At 41.0% G+C, this 25809-nt stretch overlaps 1 protein-coding gene across 29 annotated transcripts in view; it reads right to left on the reverse strand.

Moving 5' to 3' along the window:
* Window positions 1–25809, reverse strand: part of ARVCF (ARVCF delta catenin family member) — a 305859-nt gene that overhangs the window by 142863 nt on the left and 137187 nt on the right. For 2 of the 29 annotated variants that reach the window (XM_068911525.1, XM_068911518.1), the window contains one exon: window positions 25028–25159. The exons of 18 other annotated variants lie outside the window; for them this stretch is intronic. In XM_068911525.1, coding sequence (XP_068767626.1) covers window positions 25028–25159 — 132 coding nt within the window. Of the gene's footprint in view, window positions 1–687; window positions 710–7028; window positions 7089–18603; window positions 18784–19246; window positions 19283–19981; window positions 20040–25027; window positions 25160–25809 lie in introns of those variants that run through there. 9 more of the 29 variants (XM_068911537.1, XM_068911519.1, XM_068911530.1 and 6 more) reach the window with 9 other exon arrangements.

Raw genomic sequence — 25809 nt, forward strand, 5'->3', positions numbered from 1 at the left:
CATTTAGCTGTTCAGAGATTTGAGTCCCACCCATCCATACCTTTTTTCCAATACATAATTTTAGAAGATTTGGTCCTTGTCTTTAACTGAAAGAGTTCCAAAGTGCAGACATGGAGGCCTTCTCACAATTCTCTAAGTGGACGCACTAAAAGTAATGTTGTTTGCAGTTTCTCTAGCAGATCTTTACAATCAGATCAAAAGAACTACAGAACCACCACTTCACAACCAATTTGTTAGACTTCCCAGAACAAGAAAGAACAAATAAAACAACAAATCCAAATGGAAGCCATAAACAATCTATTTGAAAAGACCACAAACAGTAGTGAACCATGACATCTCCTAAAAGCTAAAGTGGATGCGTCTTTCAGTCTTTCTCCCTTAGCTGATCACTTGAGCTTCCTTCTTCTATACCCACAACAGAAAAAACAAACAGATCTGTGGCTCAGTTGCTATGAGATTTAGAAACGCTCCATCTGGAAAATTAATGGTTTAGCTCACAGTAAGCGTATGTAGAAAGATTCACCCCTATGAATCTTCCAGTGTGAAATTTAAGCATAAGGGTTGGCGCAGAATGTAGAGCATCTTTGGAAGACCAGAATGGTTTTTTCTAGCAGCCAGCCTCAAAGCATCCACGTCTGATCATTTCATCCTATAACTTGACACTGCTTGGATTTCCATGTTGCATACCTATGAGAGGGAGCTAACAGAGAAGTCTTCATCCCACAGGAAGAAAAAGAGGGGTTCTGGAGACAAATAAAAAAACCTATAGAAAAAAAAAATCAGCATTCAGTTTGCTCCAAAATGCATGAAATAAATAAGCATTCCTCCAAAACAGCTCATTCTTTTTAACAGTATTATTTGAGCTTAGGGTAAGCTCACTTTTTAAAAAAAAATTTTTAAATAGGCTATGACTAAAATTCTGTGAACATGCCAAAAATATTGAAGAAGTATTTTTCCAATGTTTCAGACCAAAGGTTATCATTTAAAAGCAACATCTAAAGATATACGGAGAACTGTTTTAGCCACCAAAATATATCCTGCTGCTTTTGAAAGTATAAATCTGCATTCCAGTTCCTCCCTAGATTCTTCCCACCTAAGGCAAACCAACTAGAAAACAACCCCATAAAGGCTTTCAGAATCGTCTCCCCCGCACTGAAACCTGCAGCAGCTAGCTGTAAATGCATGGACAGTAATTACCTTTACTTGGGGCTAAATAAACTGACTTCAGTCAGTGCTGCTTTACTACCACGAGATGCAAAAAGACCCAAGAGTTTCCTTTTGCCCACCAGACAGGTAAATACAGACATAAAAACAGAGTTGGAAGACTTTGGAACAATTTGTTTACCAAATACCTACTCAATCTACAACACAGTTGTCCAAATCACTAAATTAATACACCATAATCTGAAGCAGGGCCAGAAGAATCACAGAGATATTAACCTCCCCACACACTATATGTTTTGAGCAACGTTTGATCTCCAACTTGCAAATAATGAACTTGTGAACTACAAAATTAGATTTGTGGATTGATTCAATAAAAAACCCACAACAGTATGGTCCAAATACGGATGAAATGTGAAATTCGTCTGAACACCTGCTGCTCACAGCTTAAAGCATACCCCTACTCTTTCTGTAGGCTTTCAGATACGGTCTGAAAGTTATACTTCTCAAATGACAGAAATACTAATGTCTTCCATTGGATAAGCGAGTGCAATTTTGAGATTATTTCTTCATTGCAGAGCACAGCATCCAGGAACCCTTGGGCACTCTTTTACCTGTATCTCAATATCCAACTGCAGACAACACCTCTGGAATGCATTTCCATCTTTCAAAGTTATCTTTAAAAGGTGACCAGAAAAAGTTAAGATGCCCTGAAAGCCTGCCCGTGCTCTCTCATCTCCGCTCCCAGAGACTACATTTGATGGCCTAAAAAAAGAAGTTGTCTCTACAAGTTTGCCCCTTGCACACCTTTAGACTATTCTGCAATCCCACCAGCACAATTGCTCTAAGAGGCCAAAGCATGAAAACATGCACTCCATAACCTCTCTTCAAAGGCTCCTTTTGATCCATCTCTTCATCAATCACTACTGCAAGCCTTCCCTATTCTCTGCCTGTGACATGACTTATTTAGAGAACATGTTTTTGAGGTCCAGTCCTGGCAAATCAAATCTCTTAAAGCAGGCACCTTTAATCACATGGTCCCAACTGTGGTTTAGAAACCATGTTTTCATCTGTGTTCTACAAGTCTGCAACATGTTTCTCAGACTGAGATACCTGCTCTGTCATGCTTCTGTGTATGTTTAGCCTTTACACTGCTGTTGACTGCAATTAGTCCCATATCATTTCTATCAGGCTGTCTCCATATTATTATATACCACAAGCTGACACTCACAGCCTCTTCATGAGGAGCACAGTCCTCAATTAGATTTTAAGTCAGTAGTTGCAGTACAGGAATATCTACTAATTTCTCACTGAATTGATCCTTGATATTGTCAGCCACAGAAATGCAATACATTGCATTCAGTCTTCATTCATCACATTGCAGTTAGGCTTCTCTAATAAGGATGGACTGAATTCAGGAGAGGCACCATTATCACTAGGTAGATGAAAATTCAACTCAGCACTAGCAATTAAAAAAAAAAAAAACCCACAAAATCACTTGCTGTGCCTTTGCCACCTTTCTTGTAACAGCCTCTTGCTATTAGATTTTGGTAGCAGCTCAAAAACAACATAGAGCCTGGAGCTATGGACAATTCAGAAGATTTAAGTCACCCTTCAGGCCTTCTGTAGCGTAAAGAAGGTGCAACATCAAGCAAAAGGAAGTTCCTCAAAACATTTGTCACCCTGAACAGCATTATCAGGTTCCTAGCTTGCTTCCAGCATTAGCCTTTCCACACAGTGGTGATTTCAAAGCATGTCAAATTCTGGTGGCAGTAACCATTGGGTATCCATTTCAACGTCCAGAGTAAAACCGAGGAAACATTTGTTCACATGCCTGATTGTTCTCTGCTCGCAACCCTTAGAGAGAGCCCCAAGATTTCTTGCCACTGCTATTGATTCCTCTGCTGTTCAAAGACAACCTGTCAGGAGCTGTAGCGGACTCTCCTGAAGGGTCACACCACTCCCACAGTCAGTTACTCAAACAACATCACTGAATTTTGAGGAACAGCAGAGTCTCCAGGCCAGAGTGCTACAAAGTACTTCTATACTGGTGGGGATAGCTTCCAGTTCTGGAAAGTTACAGTGAAGAAAGATGAAACTTTCAAAAGCATATTACCCAGCAGGAATCCAGCAGCTCCCAAAACTCCTCAAGAGCCAGCAGCTAACTCCTTTCTGCACTTGAGAAAAAAATCTAGAGTTAGAAGGGTTTTACCAAAACAGAAACAGAAATTTGGCTGTTTTTATTGTGTTGTCTCTCTAAAATAAGGAGCACCAGCCTGTAGTGATTTACATTCTCTAGATCCTAGACTACCTCAATAGACAGTTAAATATAGTAAAACAGTGATTATTTAGCACATCTTTAAAGCAACGATTTCCCTCCCAATTAATTTCCAGTTCCTCCAATTAATTATCTACTCAAATTTTCTGGATGCACACACTGCAAGAAGCTGAATACATTTCCTGTAAATTAAATTGCCTTCAGATATCATGATGTTCCTAGAAGAACTATGACTAAGCAGAGAACCAAAAATCTATTCTTTTGAATCTGTCTGGCTGGGTGGAAAGTAGAAATGTGAAAGCCATTGTCTCCAGAGACTTGCAAAACTCTGGAGTCTGAGCCTGAACAATAAGCTGCACTCACTTGCCCCCAGGGTAATTACCCTAGCAGAGTAACAAGAATAGTTCTTCATTGACCCTAATAAGAAATAAACTTAACATACATACACACACACACACAAAATCAGGATAATCTGTATTGAAGGCAACTTTAGCCACTGTGGACCCACACCTAGGAGTCTTAACATCCATCAAGCTTGCAAATAGACCAGTCCACGTTTAGTAACAAAGCTCTAAACGTCTGTAAAACTGACTGGGAACTTGAAGAGTTGAGAGCAGACTGTCTGCGAAGATATCAAGTACTTCCTGCCTTAGGTCAGGCCCGAAGGACCAAAAGAGCAGTCAACTGTACTGTTGCACTCGGGCAGGAAAGAGAAAGTGTACAGACCTTTCTCCAGCCAGTCCCAGGAAAAGACTGTCAAATAGTTCCTTTTTTTTTCCCCCTCCTCAGAATATATTCTCCTCCCCTGTGGCCTGATCCTAGAAGGTGCTGTGCTCCAAACTCCCAAGAACCAAGTAAGAAAGTTATCTAGCTCCTGTCAAAAACACATCGCTAAGAGAGCGGCAGTAGTATTAAAAACCATTGCAAGTGAAAGAGAAGGCACTGACTTTACAGAGAGGTGAAGAGCACCGGAGACACTTCTCCTGCCCTGCGCAGAGACAGGGGAACAAAGCTCTCCAGCACCAGGAGCAGCCTCCACCTCTAGGCAGCACTACAAAGGCACCAACTTCTCACTGCTGGACCCTGTCCTATTCAAAACACAAGTGCAACTAAAGTTCAATTCCCTGATCTAGTATCTAGACGTTTGCTTCAGTTTTTTTTTTTTTTTTTTTAAATTGTTGACTGCCAGAGACTAGTTCTGCGGTCATTTGCTTGAAACATTATTACTGTACACCGAGACTTGCTTTGATTTCACAGCACGCCTGGTCTGAGACCCTGTGTACTCCCCACCCCGCTACAACTGAAGCCGCGTATATAAAACCTGCCTTTATGCTTCACCCTACTGACATGAACTTACATTGCTTTTGCCTCATGCTGGAGGCATAAGGGGACAGGAGACACCCTTCCTTACAGATAAAAGATTAGTTCAGCATTGTACACTCAGAACAGGAGAAAAAAAGTTTCTCTTATTACTCAGCACTCTGTCATTTGAGCACAACAAAAGGGAACGTTCAGAACAAAGCATGTCTGAAATCAAATATCTGCTAAAAGCTTACACTTTTCAAGCCCGTCTGGATCACTAGCTAGGTATAAGTGGAAATGCACAATCAGATAAACAGAAAGAAGGCAGGATTAGCCTACAGTACCACTGACCTTATAAAATATTTAAGCAAGGCATGTGACCATTGATAATATGCACTTTGACTGAACAATAGGCTGTACAAAAACAATGTTTTTTCCCCTGGACCTTTAGCTTACAAGTATCTGTGGAGGAAGGAGGAGAGAAAGAGAAAAAGCTTAAGAAGGGGGAAAAAAAAAACACACCAAAGCATATACACATAGAAACATTCCAAATTTTTACGGTACAGAGCCTGAAGAGTTTTTGTGCAAATTTTAAAGCAAACATAGGTACACTAACAGACTCAATCTTTTAGGTTTTTGAGATGTACACAAGAGAGACAATTCTGCTGAAAACAAAGCGCTCATCTTACCTCCAGTCAGGAACTTCTGCACCGAAGCGGGACAAAACCAAGTAAGACTGCGCTTTAATAATTGATAAAGCCCCTTCTCTAGCTAAGGCAGTCAGACAGCTGTACAAGAACATAACACATTAAAATACAACATTTTAAATTCACCTGTCTTAAACTCAATCAAGAAGCTTTTAAAAGGAAGCAGAATCCCCAAACAAGAAGATCAGGTAACTGAACTAAATTTAGTTTCTCCTCTTCTGGGTCACACAATCCTTCAGGTTAGAGCAGCTATTCATGAAAGGAAGCAGGGACAAAGCTTCGGTCAGCAGCCAGCTTCCCTTCCCATTCTCAACCCCAGGCCAGCAGCTCCACCAAGAACTGAGCCAGAAGTGATGATTCTTTCTAAGAAGCACCTGGCCAAAGACAACCAGTAGTTACGTGCTTAACTATTAGGCTAAGCAGACGAAATTCAGACAAAAGCAAGTTCTACAAGACTGATGCTGCATACTAGAAGTAGAATTCACTTTCCTACTAGTGAGATCGCAGTGGAAGGCTTGCTTGCAGGAGACATTCTAGGCATAGGTACCTGACAGGTCAAGATTCACGGAAAGATTTGATGGAGACCACAGGCTCCGGCTAAGGGTTTACAAAAGTAATGTTTGCCTAGGGACAGGCATTTTTATAGGTAGCAAACTGGAAGAGCGGCCGTGACCCACGCTCTCAATCGCATCTTTAAATCTATCACTTGGAACACTGCATTTAACTGTGCCCGTTCTGTATGTTATGGCTGAGCCACCAGCTGCAAAGGGTCACAAACAAAAACAGAGTGCTCTGTCTGCTTCATTCAGTGGTGTTCAAGGCCCATCACAAAATAAACCATGAAAAAGTTAAGCCTCTCGGTTAGTTCTTTTTCCCTTTCTAGCTAGTTTCCTCTGCAGGACAATTCCATTCCGCAGCAAGATTTGTTAAGGGAGGAACCCTATTCGAGGAGCAACTCTCAGGCTTACTAAGATGGGTGAGTGCACGTGCAGGGAACTCACACAGAATAGCTTAAAGTTTGATAAAGTAGCAACAACAATACAAAACCACTTACTTCAAGTGGTAAAATATAAATTGTTGTACATATAACTTATGCTCAGAGGGAAAAATTATCCCTTCCTGCTAATTGGAGTGCAGCATATAATATCCTCTACCTGTCATTTCCTGTAAAGTCTACCTACATTACCGCCAATTGATCTTTTTGGAAAAGGTGAACAGTGGACTTTAGATAAAAAGCTGAAGTCTTGAGAAGACTTCAGTTACTATCTTTAAGCCTGAGGGCGTCCCTTCATAAAATGAAACATTCTCACGCTGAGGGGAAAAAATCTGATCACCACCACCCTACAAACATTACACGGTTTCTGCGATCGAGTTGACGTTCTACAAAAAATTCAAGAGATAACGGAGGTTCTGCTCTCCAAAACCCTGCCTACTCTATCTTGTATGCTAGTAAAAAGCTGTATCAGCCAAAGCAGCTGCGAATACAAAGACAATAAACCAGAGAAAAACATAACTAGAAACAAATTTTCTCCTGGAAATTTGTATTTTCAAGGTGTTTAAACCTGTACTTCTAACCCTACCTGTCATAAGCACATGCAGCAGCCAAAGTCCAGACTAATGAAACTTCCAATATTCCCCAGTTAGCAGATTGACCTGCAGTTGTCTTCATCCAGTCATCTATACATTAAAAACAAATTACAAATCACAAGTCTGTATGCTGGATTACAAGTCTTCCATTATTCACAGGAGTACTGCATCCATTCAGGCTTTTTGCTGTCTGTAAGTGTTCCTTTTAAAGTTGATGTACATGAGATACAAAACAAAGACAAAAAAGTTAAGAATGGTAATAGAGATCTGGGATAATCCCACTACCGAACAAAAATATAGATGGAAAATGCAGTGTTGAAGAGATATAATACTCAAAAACTCAAACTAAAAGGCCAATTTCTGCACTTCCCACAGCTATTTCAGGATGGAGCTGCCCAACTCTACTGCTACTGTTGGGTTTACAAATAACTGGATTTGTGACAAATCCAAAAGAGGAATGAAAAATTGATGCTACACCAGCGCAGGTTTCTGTCTCCCCCTCCCCCTTTTTATATGCAACTTTGACTATAATAATTACATTTCTGTGATCAAACTCCCCCAGGATACCCCTGTCACTAGGCAAGGAGCCAGTAATTCCATGAAAGAATTGTGTCTACCTCTTCAGCCAACATCCACAGCAAGAAAGGAAGAGCTTCAGGTCATTAAGCTGAAATCCCAGGAGATGACTAACACCTTACTGAGGGAAGGATTCATTCCCGTGTCACAAGCCTAGCGAGCGAGCAAGCTGTTTAGGAAAGATTTTGATATCAAAAGGGAAATTAACGATGATCTGAATTTAAAATACGTAAGCTGCCTACATGTAGACACACCAACTCACAAACCATCTCTGCCCTCTAAGGACTCATAAGAGAAGGCTGCATTCTGGGACATGTCAATTAAAATTAAGAATGAAATAACTCTGTGCAATGGTGCTGAATGGCATTTTCTCTCAGGAGACCGCAAGTTCAATTTGAGATTTCAGCTCCGCAATCAGGTTTTCATTCTTAACTCTTTCATTTCCAGTGTAATTGATCAGCTCATAACAGTTTTCTCTTCCACTTGAATTCTCAGCTAAATCCAAAAGCAGATTACAAGGATACGTGTATCTGCCTGAAGCCCACACTCCAGATCGTGACACCACTTCTACCAAAATTACTCAGGCACATGTTCTGTCAGAAAAGGCAGCACACAAGCGCCAAATTACTAGGAATGATATGGGAATTGGAGCTAGAGTTACAGTGAACAGTAACAAATTGAAAAGTGTAATTAATAATGCATTATATTCATTTTTGATAAAACCTTATAGGAGTCCATACAATTCTACGGGTATACCCTACTGCATTTCCACTATATATACAGTGAATAAAATACAGCAGAATCCCTAAACCATTATTTCTACTTACACCATATAGCATGAAGTGCAAAATAAAGTCATCTTGATTTTTTCCTCCTCAGGAGGACATGAAGAGTTTTAAGAGGGAGCAAAAATACTTTGCACCAGCCTCTTAGACACCTGGAATAGAGTCTTTGGAATCCACAGGAAACATCAGAAAAGAGGAAGTGTAAGTGGCATGCTTCCTCCTTTAACTTAAATTTAAAAAACACTTAACAAGTAACCATGTATAACTTACAGCCAGGAGAAAGCTCATTCTTGAAGCTGTCCCTTTAAAATAAAATACTGGACTTCAGAGATTTTATAGAGGAACAAAACAGAACACTTGAGGGAATTTTAAATACAGGAAGGAGGATTAAGGGCACGGGGGAAGAACCCACCAGTCTCTGTAAATAGTTTTGTGACTCCGTTTGCCAAAACGGCATCCACATAACGCACTCTAGCCAAGTTTCTTTGGAAAGTCAAAGAGAAACAATCCATGAAACCTCCTCCCATGCATTTACAGTGTATTTATACAAGCATATAGAGCACTTCAGCTGCTGTGGACACAAGTCTTTCTTTAGTATCTTGCTATATATGGCAGTTGTTGGGTTTTACCAGTATTTCTTTTTCTGGAAAGTCTCTGGAATCCAGCCAAACTCAGGATGAGTGTTACACAATATTATGCCTCTTGGTAGAAACAGCAAAGGAAGAAAACTACATTTTATTTGAGTATTGAAAACTTTCTGTTGGCACTACTGAGCTGAAATTTTAAAATGTCAGCTTTGTGGGAGGAAAAAAAAAGTAAACTGATCCCATTTAACTGTAGCGCAAAAAAAAAATTTTCACTGGAGACTCAAAAACGCCAAGCAGTAGAAAAACTTAGTTGATTAAAATGATGTCACACTAGATTTAAAGCAACTTGTAGCCAGACGTTTCAATTCCTATTCACACACCAGAACCAGCAGTCAGATTCTCAAAAGTGCTCAGCGGATTTTATGCAGCACTCCAATTCATCTTTAATCATATCTGGAGTTGCTGCTTACTGAGCTTTTCTGAAAGTCTGTCCTTCATTTTGGGTTGCCTATATAGCAGCAGATTTCTTCCTGAAGATCTGGCCCTTGAAGAAGTGGTGGGAAGAAACACATTTTTAAATCCAACACATGACAAAGAGCTGTAACATGTTCGACACTGGAACCGCACCGCATTCTCTCCTTTTACAGTTCTGACAAAGTTGATGAAAAATGCTTTTTTATATATATTTAACTACAGAAGCTGTAACTGCAAATACAAAGGTGTCTGTCACTATCACACAAAGGACAAATCAATGCTTCTTTGCGCCTCCTTATACTGTTGCGGCCAAGACAGAAGGATATAGTGTCGCCTCCTGTTTGTTTCACGTTTACGCAACGCTATTCAAGGAAGCCATTTTTGCTATTTCCCTTATCTGAAGTGATTGATGACTACTGCTTTTGATATAATTACAAATGTCTCTTCCCTCCAGAAATAACCTGCTAAAAAGAATACTGTACATTAGAAGCAAAATATTACCCTTTAAAATTGCCAAGGGTGTGCAGTAATACACGGCCCTGGTATTACTATGCCACTAGCTGGTGTCAGGAATGTCACCAACGGATGAAGAGTTGAATAGGAAAGAGAAGAGAAATGGGATGTGATAAGATCACATCATAAAATACAAGATAAATGTGTCACTGTGACCAAGATGTATTCTAACCTCAGGAAACGCAACAGCATTTCCTGACAGAAAGAAGAAGAATGACCCAGATAAGATGAAATCATTAAGAACAAAAAAAGTTTCCTCTTCAAACACGTATTTACTTAAATGTACATTTGCTAATGAGCAATGCAATTAAAGAAATATTACAAATATCTCATAGTGCATTCTTTTGGGAGTAAAGAGGAGAATGAAGGGCCAAAAAGTACAATGAGCTTTAAAACCACGCAAAGAAAAAGGTTCCGATAGTGTTATTGGTAGAATACAATCATCCTGCAGAAATTAATATCATAACTAGCAGATTCAAGAAATACTCCATATAGTTCATTAAATCTACACTAACTTACCTGCCAGTGTTATAAGGCAAAGACAGGCTTTCCACATAATAGATTCTTTGAAATCGCATCCAAGAAACTATGCGCTTAGCTTCACCCAGCCATACAGTGCTATTGTGAATCCACTACCGTCCCCCACAAAGCTTTCAGCGGGTTTTTCCTCCGGACTGGAACAGATTTTCATCAGCCCTCCTATTTCCAAACAGCCATTAAGCTTCTGAACTGGGTCACTTCTTCACTTGTAACAGCTTATGAACTATGCAATGTTTTTTGAAGCCATAATCATGGCAATTTAGGCTTAAATACATAATGCCTTGATTTACACGTGCATGTCTTGCACCTATAAGCTTTGGGCACATTTCAAGTACTGCCATTACAATGTCCTGTACAGCAAGACAGCTACGTTGCTCTGCCAGTTAGGAAAAGGGTAGCCAACTCTTGTTTTGGGAGAGGCTTTCACCTGCTCGCTTGCTTTACTCAAAAAGAAAGCCTGAAGAGCAACAAATGAGAATACACAATAGAGGGAAATCTCACCCATGAAGCCCAATTATTTCCCTTTCATGAGTGTTCACAAATCACACAGTGTTCATAACTAAGACCTTTTCTCCTCAAATATTGATTTATGACTGTATTTATAAGGTCTGGTAGCAAAAAAAAAAAAAAAAAGCAGACAAGCAACTAGTGGGTAAAGAGTTTATTGGGCAGAAAAATCAGCCAATTTAAAAATCAACTCAACAGAAAACAACTAAGTCATGATAATGCACAAGCCAATCAGCATTTAGTTTATATCTTTTAAAGCTATAAACACAGAAAAGACCATTCCCTTTCATTAAGGGCAACCCTTAGTATTAGTTATTCTTAAAGTCTGTCAGAAACCCAGGAGAGTTCAAGGATACATGACCAGATGCTGGGAAAGGAGCAGGCAACAGGTTTTACATTAATAAGCAACATCAACATGTATTTTATAAATAGAAACCGTACAGTTTACCGAGCTGTTCTTTACTTCCACAGCATTTATCATTTAAGATGAAAACTTTTACAACCCAGGAGAAAGTATTTAACTGTTGTCTCATTAGAGCATCATTAAAATGATCTGTAAGAAGCTGCACTCTTAAGAACAGCTAGTGAAAACCACAGCCAGGATTCATTAGGCTTAAAAATGGGAAAGAGATCACCAGAACAGCCCAACTGGGCAATGCTGGTGTCGCAAAACATATGGCCGGTTTTCCAGATGAGCTGATAGTCAATATAATTGAGGCCTATAACAAAGCATTTGCTGGATTAAATTTAAGTGACAGCACATATCCCCTCTAATTTGAAGCATATTAAACAATAGAAGAACTATTCCGGTCACCTTTAGGAGAAGGTTTAAGGAAGATAACACACTTGGATGACAAGTCAGCTGGGTGCAAAAACGTGCGCTTGGGAGAAGATAGCATGACCTGATGCAGGACCAGGGCAGCAGCTCTGCAGAACTCAGGCCAAGATGGGACAGCACTGCCATGACAGAGCTTCTAGCCACCTTTCCAACTTACAGAATTGGCTCTCTCTTGCTGCTGGTTAACAAGGATTCAGGAAAGCGTTGACAGAAAAATCCAGCCACCTGCATAACCTGTTTTATACACAAGTCCTTTTGTCCTTCCAAAACAAAATCATTTGTTTTGCCTCGCTGCAACACAATACGTAAGCAGCGCAATAGATAGTTTCACATACTGCCTTCTTTACCAAACTTTCTCCACCTTTACTTGGCATTTAACATACTTTCAATAGCCTAAATTAAACTCCTTAACAAAATAACTCCATCTAATTCAGGACTGGAAAACTCTGATCTTTGCACAACAGGCTAGCGCAAACACCGGTTTGTTTCTTTGTTAAATGCACCACAAAACAAGCCAGCTAAGGCCCACACGCCCATGTGCCTCGAAGCCAGAAACAGTTAATTCCCTTGAGAATCAAATCATCAAAAGAGAGATATGCAAATAGCTGAAAATGCAAAACTTGCTAAAATAATTTGAAAGACTTTACAATTCAAACAGCAGAATAATCCTGATCACACACAGGAACCATTTACATCTCAGGGCTCTACCATCCATAAACAAGTTGTGCCGCACATCATCTATCCGCTCCCTAATGAACTCCACATTTTTAAGTTGCAAAGTCTTCCAAACATTCAGGCTAATTCTGATTGCTATTACACTACACACATTTGGAGTAATGCTACTTCAATTAAATCACCTTATTTCTTATGTCCTCTCAAATATATTAGTATATATTATGCATTACATATATATATGTAATATATGTACATGTATATAGCATTATAACCTTACCTCCTCAAACAAACACATTCCCTATAGTACAAAAATAAGCACGGACATTCTGGCTTCTTTTCAGGCTTTCAGGAACATCTCTTTCTCTGCACATTACAATTGCCTGGCTGTGAGAGTTTTACTAAAAATAAAAGTTCAGAGCTGTGCCAAGAGATTTAGCTTGCAGAGGCAGAAATTCTAAAGCTCAAATATTCGCCAGGTTCACTTAAAACAGTTTTCACTTTATTTTCTGAATGCCAAAGAGAAGCATTGTGATGGGAAGGATAGATGTGTGGGATTAGCCAAAAGGGAAAACTCAGGCATTTCAATTTCCTGCCGTAAGCAGGTGTGGGCTTGACTCAAACAGGCAGAGAAAACCAGAGAAAGTAATGAATTTTCACATTATCACAGCATATAGGGAGCACTGAGTTCGTGGAGACACCACTCCTTAGTAAGGCAGGAGAGATCTGGCTCATTTGGAGACCCAGAAGACTAAGGAACCGCAGTGAATGGAAGATTTCAGCCTCTACATGCTGATCAAACTTTTCAGATACAGTTCCATTTGTCCACTGCTGCCACTGTTTAGGCATGCAGACAAATTAATAAAAAAAAGCCAAAGCCGGGCTGCAACCGAGTTATATGAGAGACACACAAAGGACACTGAAATTTAAAACCGAGTCTGAGTTTTAGTTTTCCCTTTACCCAGTAATTTGAAATATGCTCTCTCTAGTCTCAGCATTTAATTCAGGGACTCCATTCACTCTTAAACATCTCCTCTTGCTATTTATTCCATGTTTGGGACCCACAGAGGGAGCGTCAAGTCTCCTTTAAAGGGGAGGGGGGGACCACTAGCAAAATTCTCCTTTCCATTTCTCACTAGAAACAAATCCTTTGACCATAAACTAGGCATCACCTCTACTATCCTAACTTTAGGACTATTAAAGCTACTGTAATATTCATTTCCTTTTCTTACCTCCTGCAGTATAAACAAGTCTGTGCAATACTGTGAAAGGGACAGAAGACTAATACGAAGTAACAAGGAAGACTCCTTTTAATAAAAATATATTGGAAGGAACAGTTAAAAGGAAACAAGCTCCCATTCAGATTACTTCAATTATCCACCAGGATCCCTTATGTGCAACTTTAACTTCTTCCTCCATTTCTTTTGCAAAAGTCATTATAGGGCTCAGCTGAGCTTTGCTGGACAACATCAGTCACTTTAAAAACAACCTTTAGCATCTCCTAAAACAGGAAGGACAAGATCTTTTTAATGCTCCATTCTGTCACTAGAAGATCTAACCAAACCAAACATATATAGAGCTCTTACGCCAAGTCATTTGAGATCTGAGATGCTATGAAGACAGTAGAGGAGATTCATCAACAACAGTAATTACACAAGATCCTACCTACATGCTTCTGTTTATTCCTTCCCCTTTTCTTTTTCCCCCTCTAACCTACTTAATACTATTCCCCTTCTCCTCCCCTCTCCTAGTATGATGGCACAGCTCTTTGGAGGTTCTTAAACTAGATCACCAGATTAATCTGGTTAAAGATGCTGTTCTCGTTTTCCTAAAATGGGTAAGGTTTGTGTTTCAGTTTGAGCTGGATCAATTCACTGATCTCGTTCACAGAGTGGTCTCAAAACGTACGTGCTAGCATAACTGAGGGGACAGCAGGAGACAGCCTGCAGCATAGTTTGGGAAACCAACAGTTCCGATCCCAGTGACGCTCACAGAGCCATACCCACAAGCGGTTCAGGAAAGGAGAACAGCATGTGATGGAGACTCTGAAGTTTTCTTAATTACACCCAAATTATCTTAAGAGTTCAGAGTGGTATCTTTGGGGGAAAAAAAGCAATGCCACCTTTAATTAGCATAGGCATTTCAGAATATTTGGGGTGGCAGGAAGCAGTAAGTGAAACCTGCTATGTTATGCTCCCTATATGTCTATAGCATACTTCAAGTGAAACAGTTACTCTTTAGAAGTAATTTTTGCCCTGCACAATTGTCCCACAGGTCTACTATCAAGGAAGAAATTAACCTAGAGCATCTAAGGAAAAGATGCAGCAACGTACAAAGACACACTAAGAACATGCTACTACCCCCGTATTCAGAGAAACGCCTTCCTAAGTGCAAAGACATTTTATACGTCACAACTATTTTCACCCAGTGGCCCTCATCTACTCACACCGGAGTCAGTATCAAACCCCCAGTGAACTCCTCAAAGTGGAAATCATCACATGTTTGAGAACAGCCTTGATAAGTATGTCCAGCCGATGCATTTTCAAATTGACTGTTTAACATGATCTTTTCTTCTTTGTTCTACCATAACGACTATTTCTGCATTAGGAAACACTTGCAATGTATGTACCTTCCCCCTACCCTCCCCACTCAAACTTATTTTTGTAACTGAACAAAGTAAAAATTAGGCCAACCTGATGCACCTGGCACAACAGCTCAGCTCACAACCTTGGGAATAGGTAGTCAAGCAACTCGGCCCTGGAAAGTGCCGTCACCACACTGGAGTGCTTTGCTCCCCATGTCTACTGCTGCTACAAAGCTGAACATAGATACACAAATCGGGCGTTATAAATTCTTGTTTCGGAACACCCCCAACGGCCCACAACAGCACTTTTAGAAGAATACACTTTTTAACAGTGTTTTCATATACAGAGCATCTCCATTCTCACAAGTCACATATTTTAATCATGCTGCAGTTTCAGGGCGTCCTAGAAATGCAGAAGGACCCCACTGCGCAACCCAGAGGCAAAAGCACATCCTTGCATCCGAGGTCCTACCCATCCTGTCACTAAGCACCTACAGAGTTAAAATCTGCACCCTGCTGCAGAGAATCACTGCCTCCGTAGCGGGGCTAGTAAAAGGCAATGTGTACCACCACGCAGGTGCTTCAGTAAATAATTCAACATCTTGGTAGCTGAGTAGTGAAAACATGTTCCCTTCAGCCAGCCATGCTACAGAGGCTGCAATCACTGGCAAAAGGTTTACTTTCAGGAGTGGGGACGAGTCAACATCTCGGCCACATCTCTTTGCTCAGCCGGAGTATTAGAGCACATTAGAGCTGTTTCAGGTCTATTCCCACTTGCACTGGGCAGCCCATTACTCAGAGATCCATGTGTGAATCCCAGTAGTGGTCCACGTTAAAAATTAAAAGTTAAGCTGCTTTGTTTTTCTAGTATGACTTGCCAAACTGCTTGGAAAGCAACGATGCTTTCACATGCTGCACCTCTGAGAACACTTCTTCCACAGACTTCTATCAGGTACATCACTAATACGCCAGCCACTTTTCATCCTGCTAGACCTAACATTTCATGTCCTCTCACATCAGTAGCATCCTCTAGTAAAACACTTCAGGGACAAGGTGCTGGGAAAGGGCAGCCTTACGGAGCTTGGTACGCAAATTAAGAACGTTAGTAAAGCATTTTCTGAAGCAGAAATAATGCAGAACTGCATAGTCTTTGACAAAAGTCACTTTAAGTGACTCCTTCTCCCTTCACAACCTAAGGGCCTAAGGCAAGTCAACATTTTAAGTTTCAGATCCAGACCAAAGTTGTATATCATACAGTGATCAACCATATTTTAATAGTCTCAGACTTTAAAGCCCAAAGACAGCATCCATTAATATCCTTCTCAAGTTCAGAAGCTCTGTACTTACGTTCAGACCACTACACACTTTCAGACTGTAAATACTGATCACAGCTTTCAGCAGTTCTCGTCCCTGCCCAACAGCAAGGGGGAGGGACAAGGGGACACACTGCAAAGGGGCTACCTGCCCTATATGTTCACGGCCACAAGAATTGTTTCTCAGTACATATTTCTTCCAATAATGCTCCCAGGCAGAACGCTGCTCTTGCGGCCAGAGCCTCAAGCAGCACAGCTATTCTCAGTGGAGGCCAAAAGGGTAGTGAAAAGTTACTCTTGGTTCTTCTTAACTGATTCAGCTGCCTTTGCTCAGATTTTAGTGGGCAGGGTCTCTAAATAGCTCTTTAGTTAATGTGGACCTTAATACTTCTCCAGTTTTTGTTAAAAACTGGTTGTGTGGACTCTCCATTCACCTTTAAGGTCACTTACCCCTATGGCTTAGTTTTACTTAATTGTGATCACTGAAGTTAAAAGATTACTTTCCAAATGCTCTGTAACTGCACAATAAATTTCTCTGACAACACACAGTTGAAAACTACTGCCCTTCATTAAGCAAAGAATTCTCTCATATGCAATTGCAGTATTAGCCGGATGAGTTACGCTGCAAAAAGATCTCAAAGCGAATCAAGAACCCATGCTTCATCAGTAAAAATAAAGCAACACATCTCTGTCCAATCCCCAGCTATGATGAGCGGCATGAAAATTAAAACCATGAGATTTTTTTATTTTTATGTGGAAAAAGAATTTACAAGTTACTGAAATCCATGACCTGAAGTAATTAATAGTAATCTTTGACTCTCACTCAAGCTTTCCCTCTCCTATGAGGGCAGGAAACCCAGACAAAAACACAGCTCTACTGGCACAGGCCAAAAGGCATTAAATGCACCTTTTCATAGCCGGCATTCGCTGCTTACCTTCAGATTTTTCTCCTTGTATTAAGAGAAAAAACATCCAGAAGGGACAGGTTTCAGCTGCTAACTATGTTTATCAAGGTCAGGCAGCATGAACATGCCCACACGCACAAATTAAATGCTTTCCTCCCTGGAAAGTCCCCAGGTAGTGTGGCATACAAACGAGCACCTGAACAACACGGGAATTCTGGCACCGCTAGCAGGCAGGTCAGCGACTACAAGGACCGTCTGCACACAAAGAAGTGGCCAGTCGAGAGCCCAGCTGAAAGGGCTACTTTCCCCTAACGAGAACCAATACCCTATTTGGGCTGGGAAATGATTTAGTCTTCTGTTAGGGAGATGCACAAGTGGCACACAATAGGATCAAACCAAACTAATACACCACTAACCCTTCCAACACATCCACGAGTTTTTTAGGTTTAGTGTATTACCAGTGCTTTTTACTTTCTTCATCCCCAAATTGAGTGCTTTAAGTTAAAAAGGCAGAGAAGAAAAGGAGGATTAAGAAAAACTACAACACCTGATCCAAGGTCGAGGAGCAGCTCCACTCTACTGCCACCTGAATTTACAGGGCTGCTCAAGGCTTACAAGGTAGGCACCTGTAAGTTACAGGAGTCTACGTGATCTCTGTGTATCTATACCCAGCCTGCAACAGCTTTACGCTGCCCAGTGACACTCCCAGGTAAAGAAAAATATTTGAGATCTTTTCCCACAGACCCATGAGTTCATTACGACTATTAAGGTTATAGATGAGAGGACTTCTTGTTTAAGATAACTTCAGTTTTCAGCACGGATGGTACTTCCCTGGTATATTCAACAACACAAACAAAGGGAAAGCAACGGAATACTGTATAGGAAAAACAAACATTCAACAAAAGCACAATAGCGGAGCCTTCTTTTTCAAAAGCACTACTTCTAGCTATTCCGTGTCAAAGAGCTCCCTAAATTTATGGAGCAGGGCTAGAAGGTCAAAGAAAACAATAGCTCGCTTTTGGGGGAGTTTCACCAGTTGACAGAGACAAAAAGCAAAATCTCTCTCGAATGCTCTGCTAGAAAAAGCAGGTCAGGTCTTGCTCCTAGTTCTCTACCAAAACAAAACAAAACAAAAAAAAACCGAAAAACCAAGCAAACAACCGCCTGCACCCGCCGACAGCTTCCTCCTCCTCACCCGACCCGGACCGCTGCTAGCGCGGGCGGACGCACGGCGCTGCCGGAGACCGAAGGGAAGGACCAAGTTTAGCACTAACCTGTTCGAGTTCCGCAGGCATTTATGCAAGGTGCCCCCTCTCCCCGTCCCTGGCAGGGGAAACCCCCGGCTTCCTGCGGCCGCTCAGCGCACCCAGCCCTCCGCTCCGGCCCCCTCCGGAGCCGCTCTCCTGCGCGAAGCTCGCTCGCTCGCTCCGCGGCCCCCGGGCGGCCTCAGCCCCCCGCCCGCGCCGCTCTGGCGGCAGAGCCAGCCCCGGCGGCGGCTCCGGCGGGCAGGCGCCCCCTCCCCATGGCTGCTCCCTCCGCCGCCGCCCGGGCGGCCGCTCCCCGGCGGCGGAAGCTGACGGGCAGCCGCAGCCGGGCCGCGCACACGGCCACGCCCGGCCCGGACCCCGCGGCTCTTCCGCGCTTCTCGGCTGGAGGGGGCGGCCGGCGGTCCCGGCGGTCGGGTGGGGGTGAAGGAGCCTCCCGCCGCAGCCCCCGCTCCGGCGCGGAGCGCAGCGCGCTGAGGAGCGGCCGGGCCGGGCCGGGCTGGGCTGGGCTGCGCGCCGCGGAGCCCCCCGCGTTCCCACGCCTCCCGGCCGCCCCCTCCCGCGCGCCTCTCTCCTACTGGAATGAAAAGACAAAGAGGGAAAATGTCACTAAGCGAAAGGATTCTTATCGGCGTCTCTTAAAAACGCGAACCTGCTGGCTACCGAGGCAGAAAGCCCTTCGGATTCTGTCTTAACTGGAAGAGCAGTCGCCTCCCTCGTGAATTAGAGGGAGGGCTAGCAGCCTTCTCCAAATACAAGGAAGGAAATCCTCCTGCTTGTTTACTTTTTGCACTTCGCTTTGATAGATCAGTGCCATTCCTTATGCCTTAGCACCAGAGAAAGATCATCTTCAGTCACAGTCTCCTCCCTTTTAGAGCTCACAGAGAAACAGTGAGGCTTACAGCTCAAGCTACCATTGGCCTCATTTCTAAAAAATCATTCACCTGCCCACAAACCTGTCTCACATTCACCAAAGAGATGCTCTTGATAAACTACTCATTAGCAAAATGAATGCCCGATGTGCTATACGTTGCATCCCGCATACTCCAACAAAAATGGGGACTTCACACCATGGTATGGCATAGTTTTCTTATCCTTTCACTGCTAGTGAGTCGAGAGCACCCAGCTTTTAACAGACAGCCCAGGCTGTGAACCACCAGGAGAGCAGGGGAAGAGAGAGAACCTCCCACACTTCCTAGCTCTAGGACCTACCTGACCCTTCTTTCTGCCTCTTGCAAGAAACTGCCAAAGGGATATGCATTAATAAGTATAGAAGGACATCAAATCTTACGAGAAAGAGCTAGGTAGATGGGTGTAAACCAGCCTTAACTAAATCTGAAGGCTTTCCCACCCCGGACCCACCACAGGGCTAGGAGGGCCTGCTTACCTAGTGCTGAGATTAAAGCCTTGCCCTTCAGATGCAAGCCGTTAGCAAGGGCTGGGAGGCAACTAGCTAAGGCCTGCCTCCAGTGCTAAATAAGCAGCATTGCTTTAAGTGACTAGCCAATGGCTAAAGGTTATTTTTCCTCTCTTTCATACTAGGATCCTGCAAGCAAACTGAAGCAATAAATAAATCCAACCACTGTAAAAGCTGGTGGCTGAGCAATAGTAATTAGGGACTGAAGGCTACGGGACTCAAATTAGAGACTTCCCCTGGAAAACAGGCATAGTCAAAGACAGCAAGACCGGCTATAAAACAGAGAGGAAGGAAGATCACAGTGGAGTGTTCTGTAGTTTTCAGAAGTCACCTTCACACAGCAAACATGGTCTTTTCATCCCAGTTTCAGGTTCCATGAAAATTCTAAAAAATGCTTCCAGTGTCAATGTAATCAACATGTTAATTAACATCAATCCTAGCAGACAGACATGAGAGGGTACTATCTCCTATAGTGACACTGAAGACAGGAAAGAATGTTTCGGACCTATTTAATCCTAATTTCAGCTTTCCTGTCCCTGCCAAAAAGATGCCAGGGTTCCAACCGAATACTACAACTAAGGCTTTGTGTTCTGGGGGCAGAGAACGGGGTAGAACTGTGTGACTCGACTCTGATCCTCAATTGCTTAAAAATAAATATCGCAAAAGCTCCTCTTTAGGTTGACAGAAGCAATAGTAGATATTTCACAAAGTTTCAACTGAAGCAAAGTATTTGCTTCACTGGGGTGGGGGAAAGCACTCTGAGTCTACCTGAACCAGAGTAATTTAGAGACAAAAGGCAGTGGCCCTTAATAAAATACTTAAAGATCAAAGTAAAGCAATAGGAATGCATTTTGTATGAAAGTCTGCTGTATCTGTACAGCTCTCATCTCTCTCCCTTCCCCCTTCTCCTTGCCCAATGTTTCTTTAGTTAACTAACTAAAATAGTTCAACCTCTGTTGAGGCCATTCTGGCATAGAAAAGTAACATTCAATTTAGGCATGCACATGGATATGCGCCAGACCTTTATACACTGTCAAAGAAAACATTATAAAGTCTATATCCATAGGGCACTGAAGTAGCTACTCTTGCATGCAAAACAACGAAACTGAAACCTTCCTGGATGGACTTGCCAATTCTTACTCACGTAAGAAGTCTCTCACGTTGCAAACCCACAGGTATTTCTGCAAACCATGCAAGATTGGCATTGTCAGATTTTGAAGCCCCACCTTCTGGAGTCAGGTTGTTATTTAAAAACTGAAATTTTGCTTTTGAAAATATAACAGATGTTTGTAGGCCTTCTGGTTAAAAAAAGAAGTTTGAAAATGTGATGAGCCAAAGCCAAAGAAAAAACAGTACTTTTTTATAACAGCGCAATACATTCCAAGTCTCCTTATTTCTTAGCCACGTGCAATATTTCAGAGGCCTTATGACTCTGAATGCTTGGATTTGGCAACGCTGAAGTGAAAGAATGGAACTAATTACATAAATAAGAGTTATGGATTAGATCCTTAGGGGTTATACTGAACTTCCAAATTCTGGCAATAAGTGGTCTATCTATTAATATCAGACTGCTGACTATACTCCAACATTTTTTCACCCCCACCCTTTTTCCCTCCTCAACTGAACTTTAATTTCTTACTCTGTCACATTTTTTTCCAGCTGCAAAAGTGAGAGGAAAAAATTCCTTCTTCTCTTTGAGAAATCAAAAATTTATAAAAAGGAAGGGATTTAATTCTCTGGAAGATGGAATAGAACAGTATGTGGTCCAAACTCTCTTTTTTATTTTCTCTCATTACCCTTTAAAAGTCTCCATCACTAGTGCTGAGCCATAGATTGATCTGCTCTCAGAGACAGTAAAAATGAAAGGATTTACAGCTCTGCCTGGAAACATAACATATGGCGTCAGTGATATGTAACTTCCATAAAGCCAACAGAGCAGGAACTCACCAGATGGGTCAAGAATGCCAGCTAACCATACAGGCAAAAGCACTTACAATTATCCATCACAACTCGCAGTATTAGATGGTCTATATTCATGTAATTACTTCCACACCAAGGAGTTTCTGTTATTGTTCTCTGAGTTTTATACAGCAAATAAACAAGTGAGAGTATTAAAGAACAGTACACCATGATGTGCCAGTATGCCCCATTTTAATGATTTTAATACAAACAAATTAAAACAGAAAATTATATCTCCAAGGTACGTTTTGACAGATCTTTTTCTGTTAGTTTTCATCATTTCTAAATAGCCTTGAAAAATTACCTGAGCTCTTTCAAAGCATCCACACTTGCTCCAAAAAGGTCCTGCTATAAATAGGGCAGACCCACCAAGGTATTGCTAATATTTTCACCGGCATAGTTTTGAAAATCTTGTTGCTTTCCTACTGCAAAGTTAGAAATGGAGGTTAAGCCACATAGCTTTCATCAGAGGGTAGGTCATATGTAAATGGGGGATAATTTTGTGTGTCATCCCTATTTAAGAATCTAGTATTAAAGGGAAGGTCAAAAGGACCACAAGGCTGAAGACCAATGTGACAAAGAGGAAGCAGACACTGTCTGTAGAAGAGGACATTAGGAATTCTAGCAAGTGCAGGGGATTTTCATTTGTACACAAACAGAGCTTCCATCTTGCTACATCTAATATCAGTCAACTCCATTTCATCCAAGTTGTCATATGACAGGATGCGAACAAGGACAGTCAGGTGACAGCACTGCATACGTTAGAATTAAAGGACAAAGGAAGCTAGATGTCACTGCACATAGGTCGCAGTCAAATGAATGACCTATGTTTCCTTCCAGCGGCTTCATGTAGATTGGAATTGACTACATACAGGGTTAAAAATAGAAAAATCTCCTCCCGTTCTAAAGAAAAAATTAAAATAGCATTACATTTATAACAGACTGACAAGAACAAGAAAAACAAATCAAATATAAGGCTGGTACTGTGGCCATACTTTCATACTGTAGTTATTGGAAAGGAAAACAAAGACACTGAAATGCATGCAAGAGCCAGTATTAGTCATTTTTCATTTCTTAGATTTGGTTTTAGGATTTTCCAGGTGATTTTTGACTTATTTCAAACTGAACATTACAATAACTTGCTCAGAAGACACTGGATTAGTTTATGCCGTTCTGCTTCTTGTTCAGAGGGCAAACATGGTTTGCCATTATGTACTGGACTGATAGCTGTCTGGACCATCAATGGATTTTTATGATAGCTTTCCAGGTAATTACTATCTTCTTCAACCCAACAACCTGAAGGTGCTTCAGATCTCTATGTCTGAAATTTCATTCCAGAGCAAGTTTCTTGTATTTGAAATACTTACACATGAAAATAGACTGCAAAGAAGAAGAAGAGCTAACCGAAATGAATCTTTCTGGGTTAGAAATAGGGAAACTACAGTTCTTTTTAATCTTTAACTATAGCTTCCTGAAAACACCACTCTGCCAACAGCTAAATATACATTTCAGTTTAAATCCCTAAAATGAGCTCAGATAGCATTCTGTAACCCTCTCCATCACCACAACTATAGTTAAAAAATATTCTGTCTAGCCAGTAATTTGGTAGCTTAAAGAGGGAAGCAGTTTTTTACATCAAGAGTAAACTCTGACATTTATTTTAAACCAAAGGCTGTAATTATAGTTGGCACTCAGTCTCAGACTGCCCATGGCCATCTTTGGCCATTCTGTTCTCAGTCACACCAATGACTTCAGTGAATTATTCCACATCTGTAACAAAACTTAACCGAGAGCAGAGTTTGAACTATCAACAAGATGGCCTGAACTAGAAAAGGTTCAGTAATTTAGCAAAGTCATCATAACCGAACATTCATTTTTAGACTCTTTCAGCATTAATTCAGTTTATGGAAATTGCAGAAACAGAATTGTAGAGAATTTTTTGTTTTAAAAAGATGTCGAACTCTTCAAGTTCAAAGCTCAGGGGGCTCAGGGGAAAAGGAAATTGTCCACTTGTTTGCTTGTTGGTTTTACAGTTTCTGGAAAACATTTTTGCTGCTACATGTGGATCTGCAAGGACAGAGGCTTAAGAAGACTCACTGACTATTGTGCAATGCCTTGTAAGTAAAGGTCTATCTCACTTGTACGTGTAAGGATCAAGGCCTGTAGTAAGAAAATATTTTCATAAAATTGTGAGATACAGTGCAAAAACGTTTTGTGAGGATTTAAAATCTTTCTTCCTGAACATCCCATCCAGCCTAGTGCCGTGGTGTGCTTGGAAAATAAAAGCAGAAGGAATAAAAATTTTAAAAAGCCAATATAATTAACTGTGCTCTGCTCTCTGAGCTGAAAAACAAATATGCAGAAAAACATGAAAAATAAATCATAACTTTAAAGTGTAAGATATTTTCATGTTAATTATCAAGTAAATGCAACTAGAAGGTTGTTTTTCAAAAATCTTGTTAAACCTGATATTACTCTTTAATGTTTTAAGTCTTACATTTGAATGTTCCTGTTTTTTAAGGCATACTTAATAATTACTTGCAGTTATATTCTCTGATCTTGCAATGGTAAGAGACTTCATTGAAAGAACAACCTAGATGCCCCTTTACATAATAAGGTACACACAACAAGTAGAATCAAATTTGGATGTGTTTCTCTAGATACGCTCTTAGCAGAAAACATGGTTTTACTAGTAAAGCCATGTAAAATTATGGAAAATTATTATGAAACTGTGAATTTGTCATTCAAATTAAATAATTTTAAGTCTAGCATAATTTCTGGCTAAAAAGGTTAGCAGTTGCGTAAATTATTCTCACTTTCACACATCTTGGCAACCAAAATAAGAAAATCCTTGCCTTTCCGTTGGTTCCAAAACGTCATTCAATAAAAATGTTCGCAAAACAAATTGAGACTTTTCAAGTCAAATGAAACTGCAAAAAATATTTCTAAGACGTTTAGAGCAAATATAATCATCACTTTGCATTTATAATCGTTCACATAAACCAGTTGCTGTCCTGCTGACAAACATTAGATGGCACTTTGGAATTCAGCAGTTACCATATAAAGTTGCAGAGCGCATACGTAAGAGATGAAGTGTGGGACGTGAAAGTGAGGTACTTCTGATGATAGAGAAACGATGAGATACTCTGCAAAGGTGTGCATCTTCGAGCTAACTGATGTATTTTCAACCTGCAAATGTAAAGCTATGAAATAGTATGTAATTGAATTCTGAAAAAACAAATAATTTCTCAGGAAAAAAATAAAATAATTCCTGCCTTATAAAGACAGATGGTCAATTTTTCAGTCACTGGGTTCCTTTTATTTATTTCTTTTATTTAACCTTTAAGTGATTCCTTTGGGATCTACTTTTTAAGTCCATTGGCTGACAAATTTTTACACAAACAGTCCTCAGAAAACGTGTCATATTTTGAGTGAAGTTTGCTGCATGCCAACAGCTCTGAACCCCAAATAATTCCAATAAGAGGAGCTTAGCCTTATCAAATCCCCTCTGGAAAACACTTCACAGGTTCTGATCCTCTTTAGTTGTAGCTGAAATCAGTGCTAATATTTCCGTTCACCTTTGTAGCCACGTTTTTACCATCTAAGGCCTTACATGAAGACTAAAGATTAATTGTATGGGAGAAGCTGCTAACAAGAAATAGAACCAGGAAATGTAAATCCTCACGGCAATTCTAGTGGCTTCCCCCCCTCAGGGGCTCTCGTATGCGATATGCCATGACGCCTGTTGCACAAACTCTCTTCTTTTGTTAGCCTCGTGCTATCACATTCCCGCTGCGAGACGGGAAGCAGGTTCTGTGATTCCTCTTGGAATTTGGCTA

The sequence above is a fragment of the Struthio camelus genome, chromosome 17 (assembly GCF_040807025.1).
Source record: "Struthio camelus isolate bStrCam1 chromosome 17, bStrCam1.hap1, whole genome shotgun sequence".
Classification (NCBI taxonomy): Eukaryota; Metazoa; Chordata; class Aves; order Struthioniformes; family Struthionidae; genus Struthio; species Struthio camelus.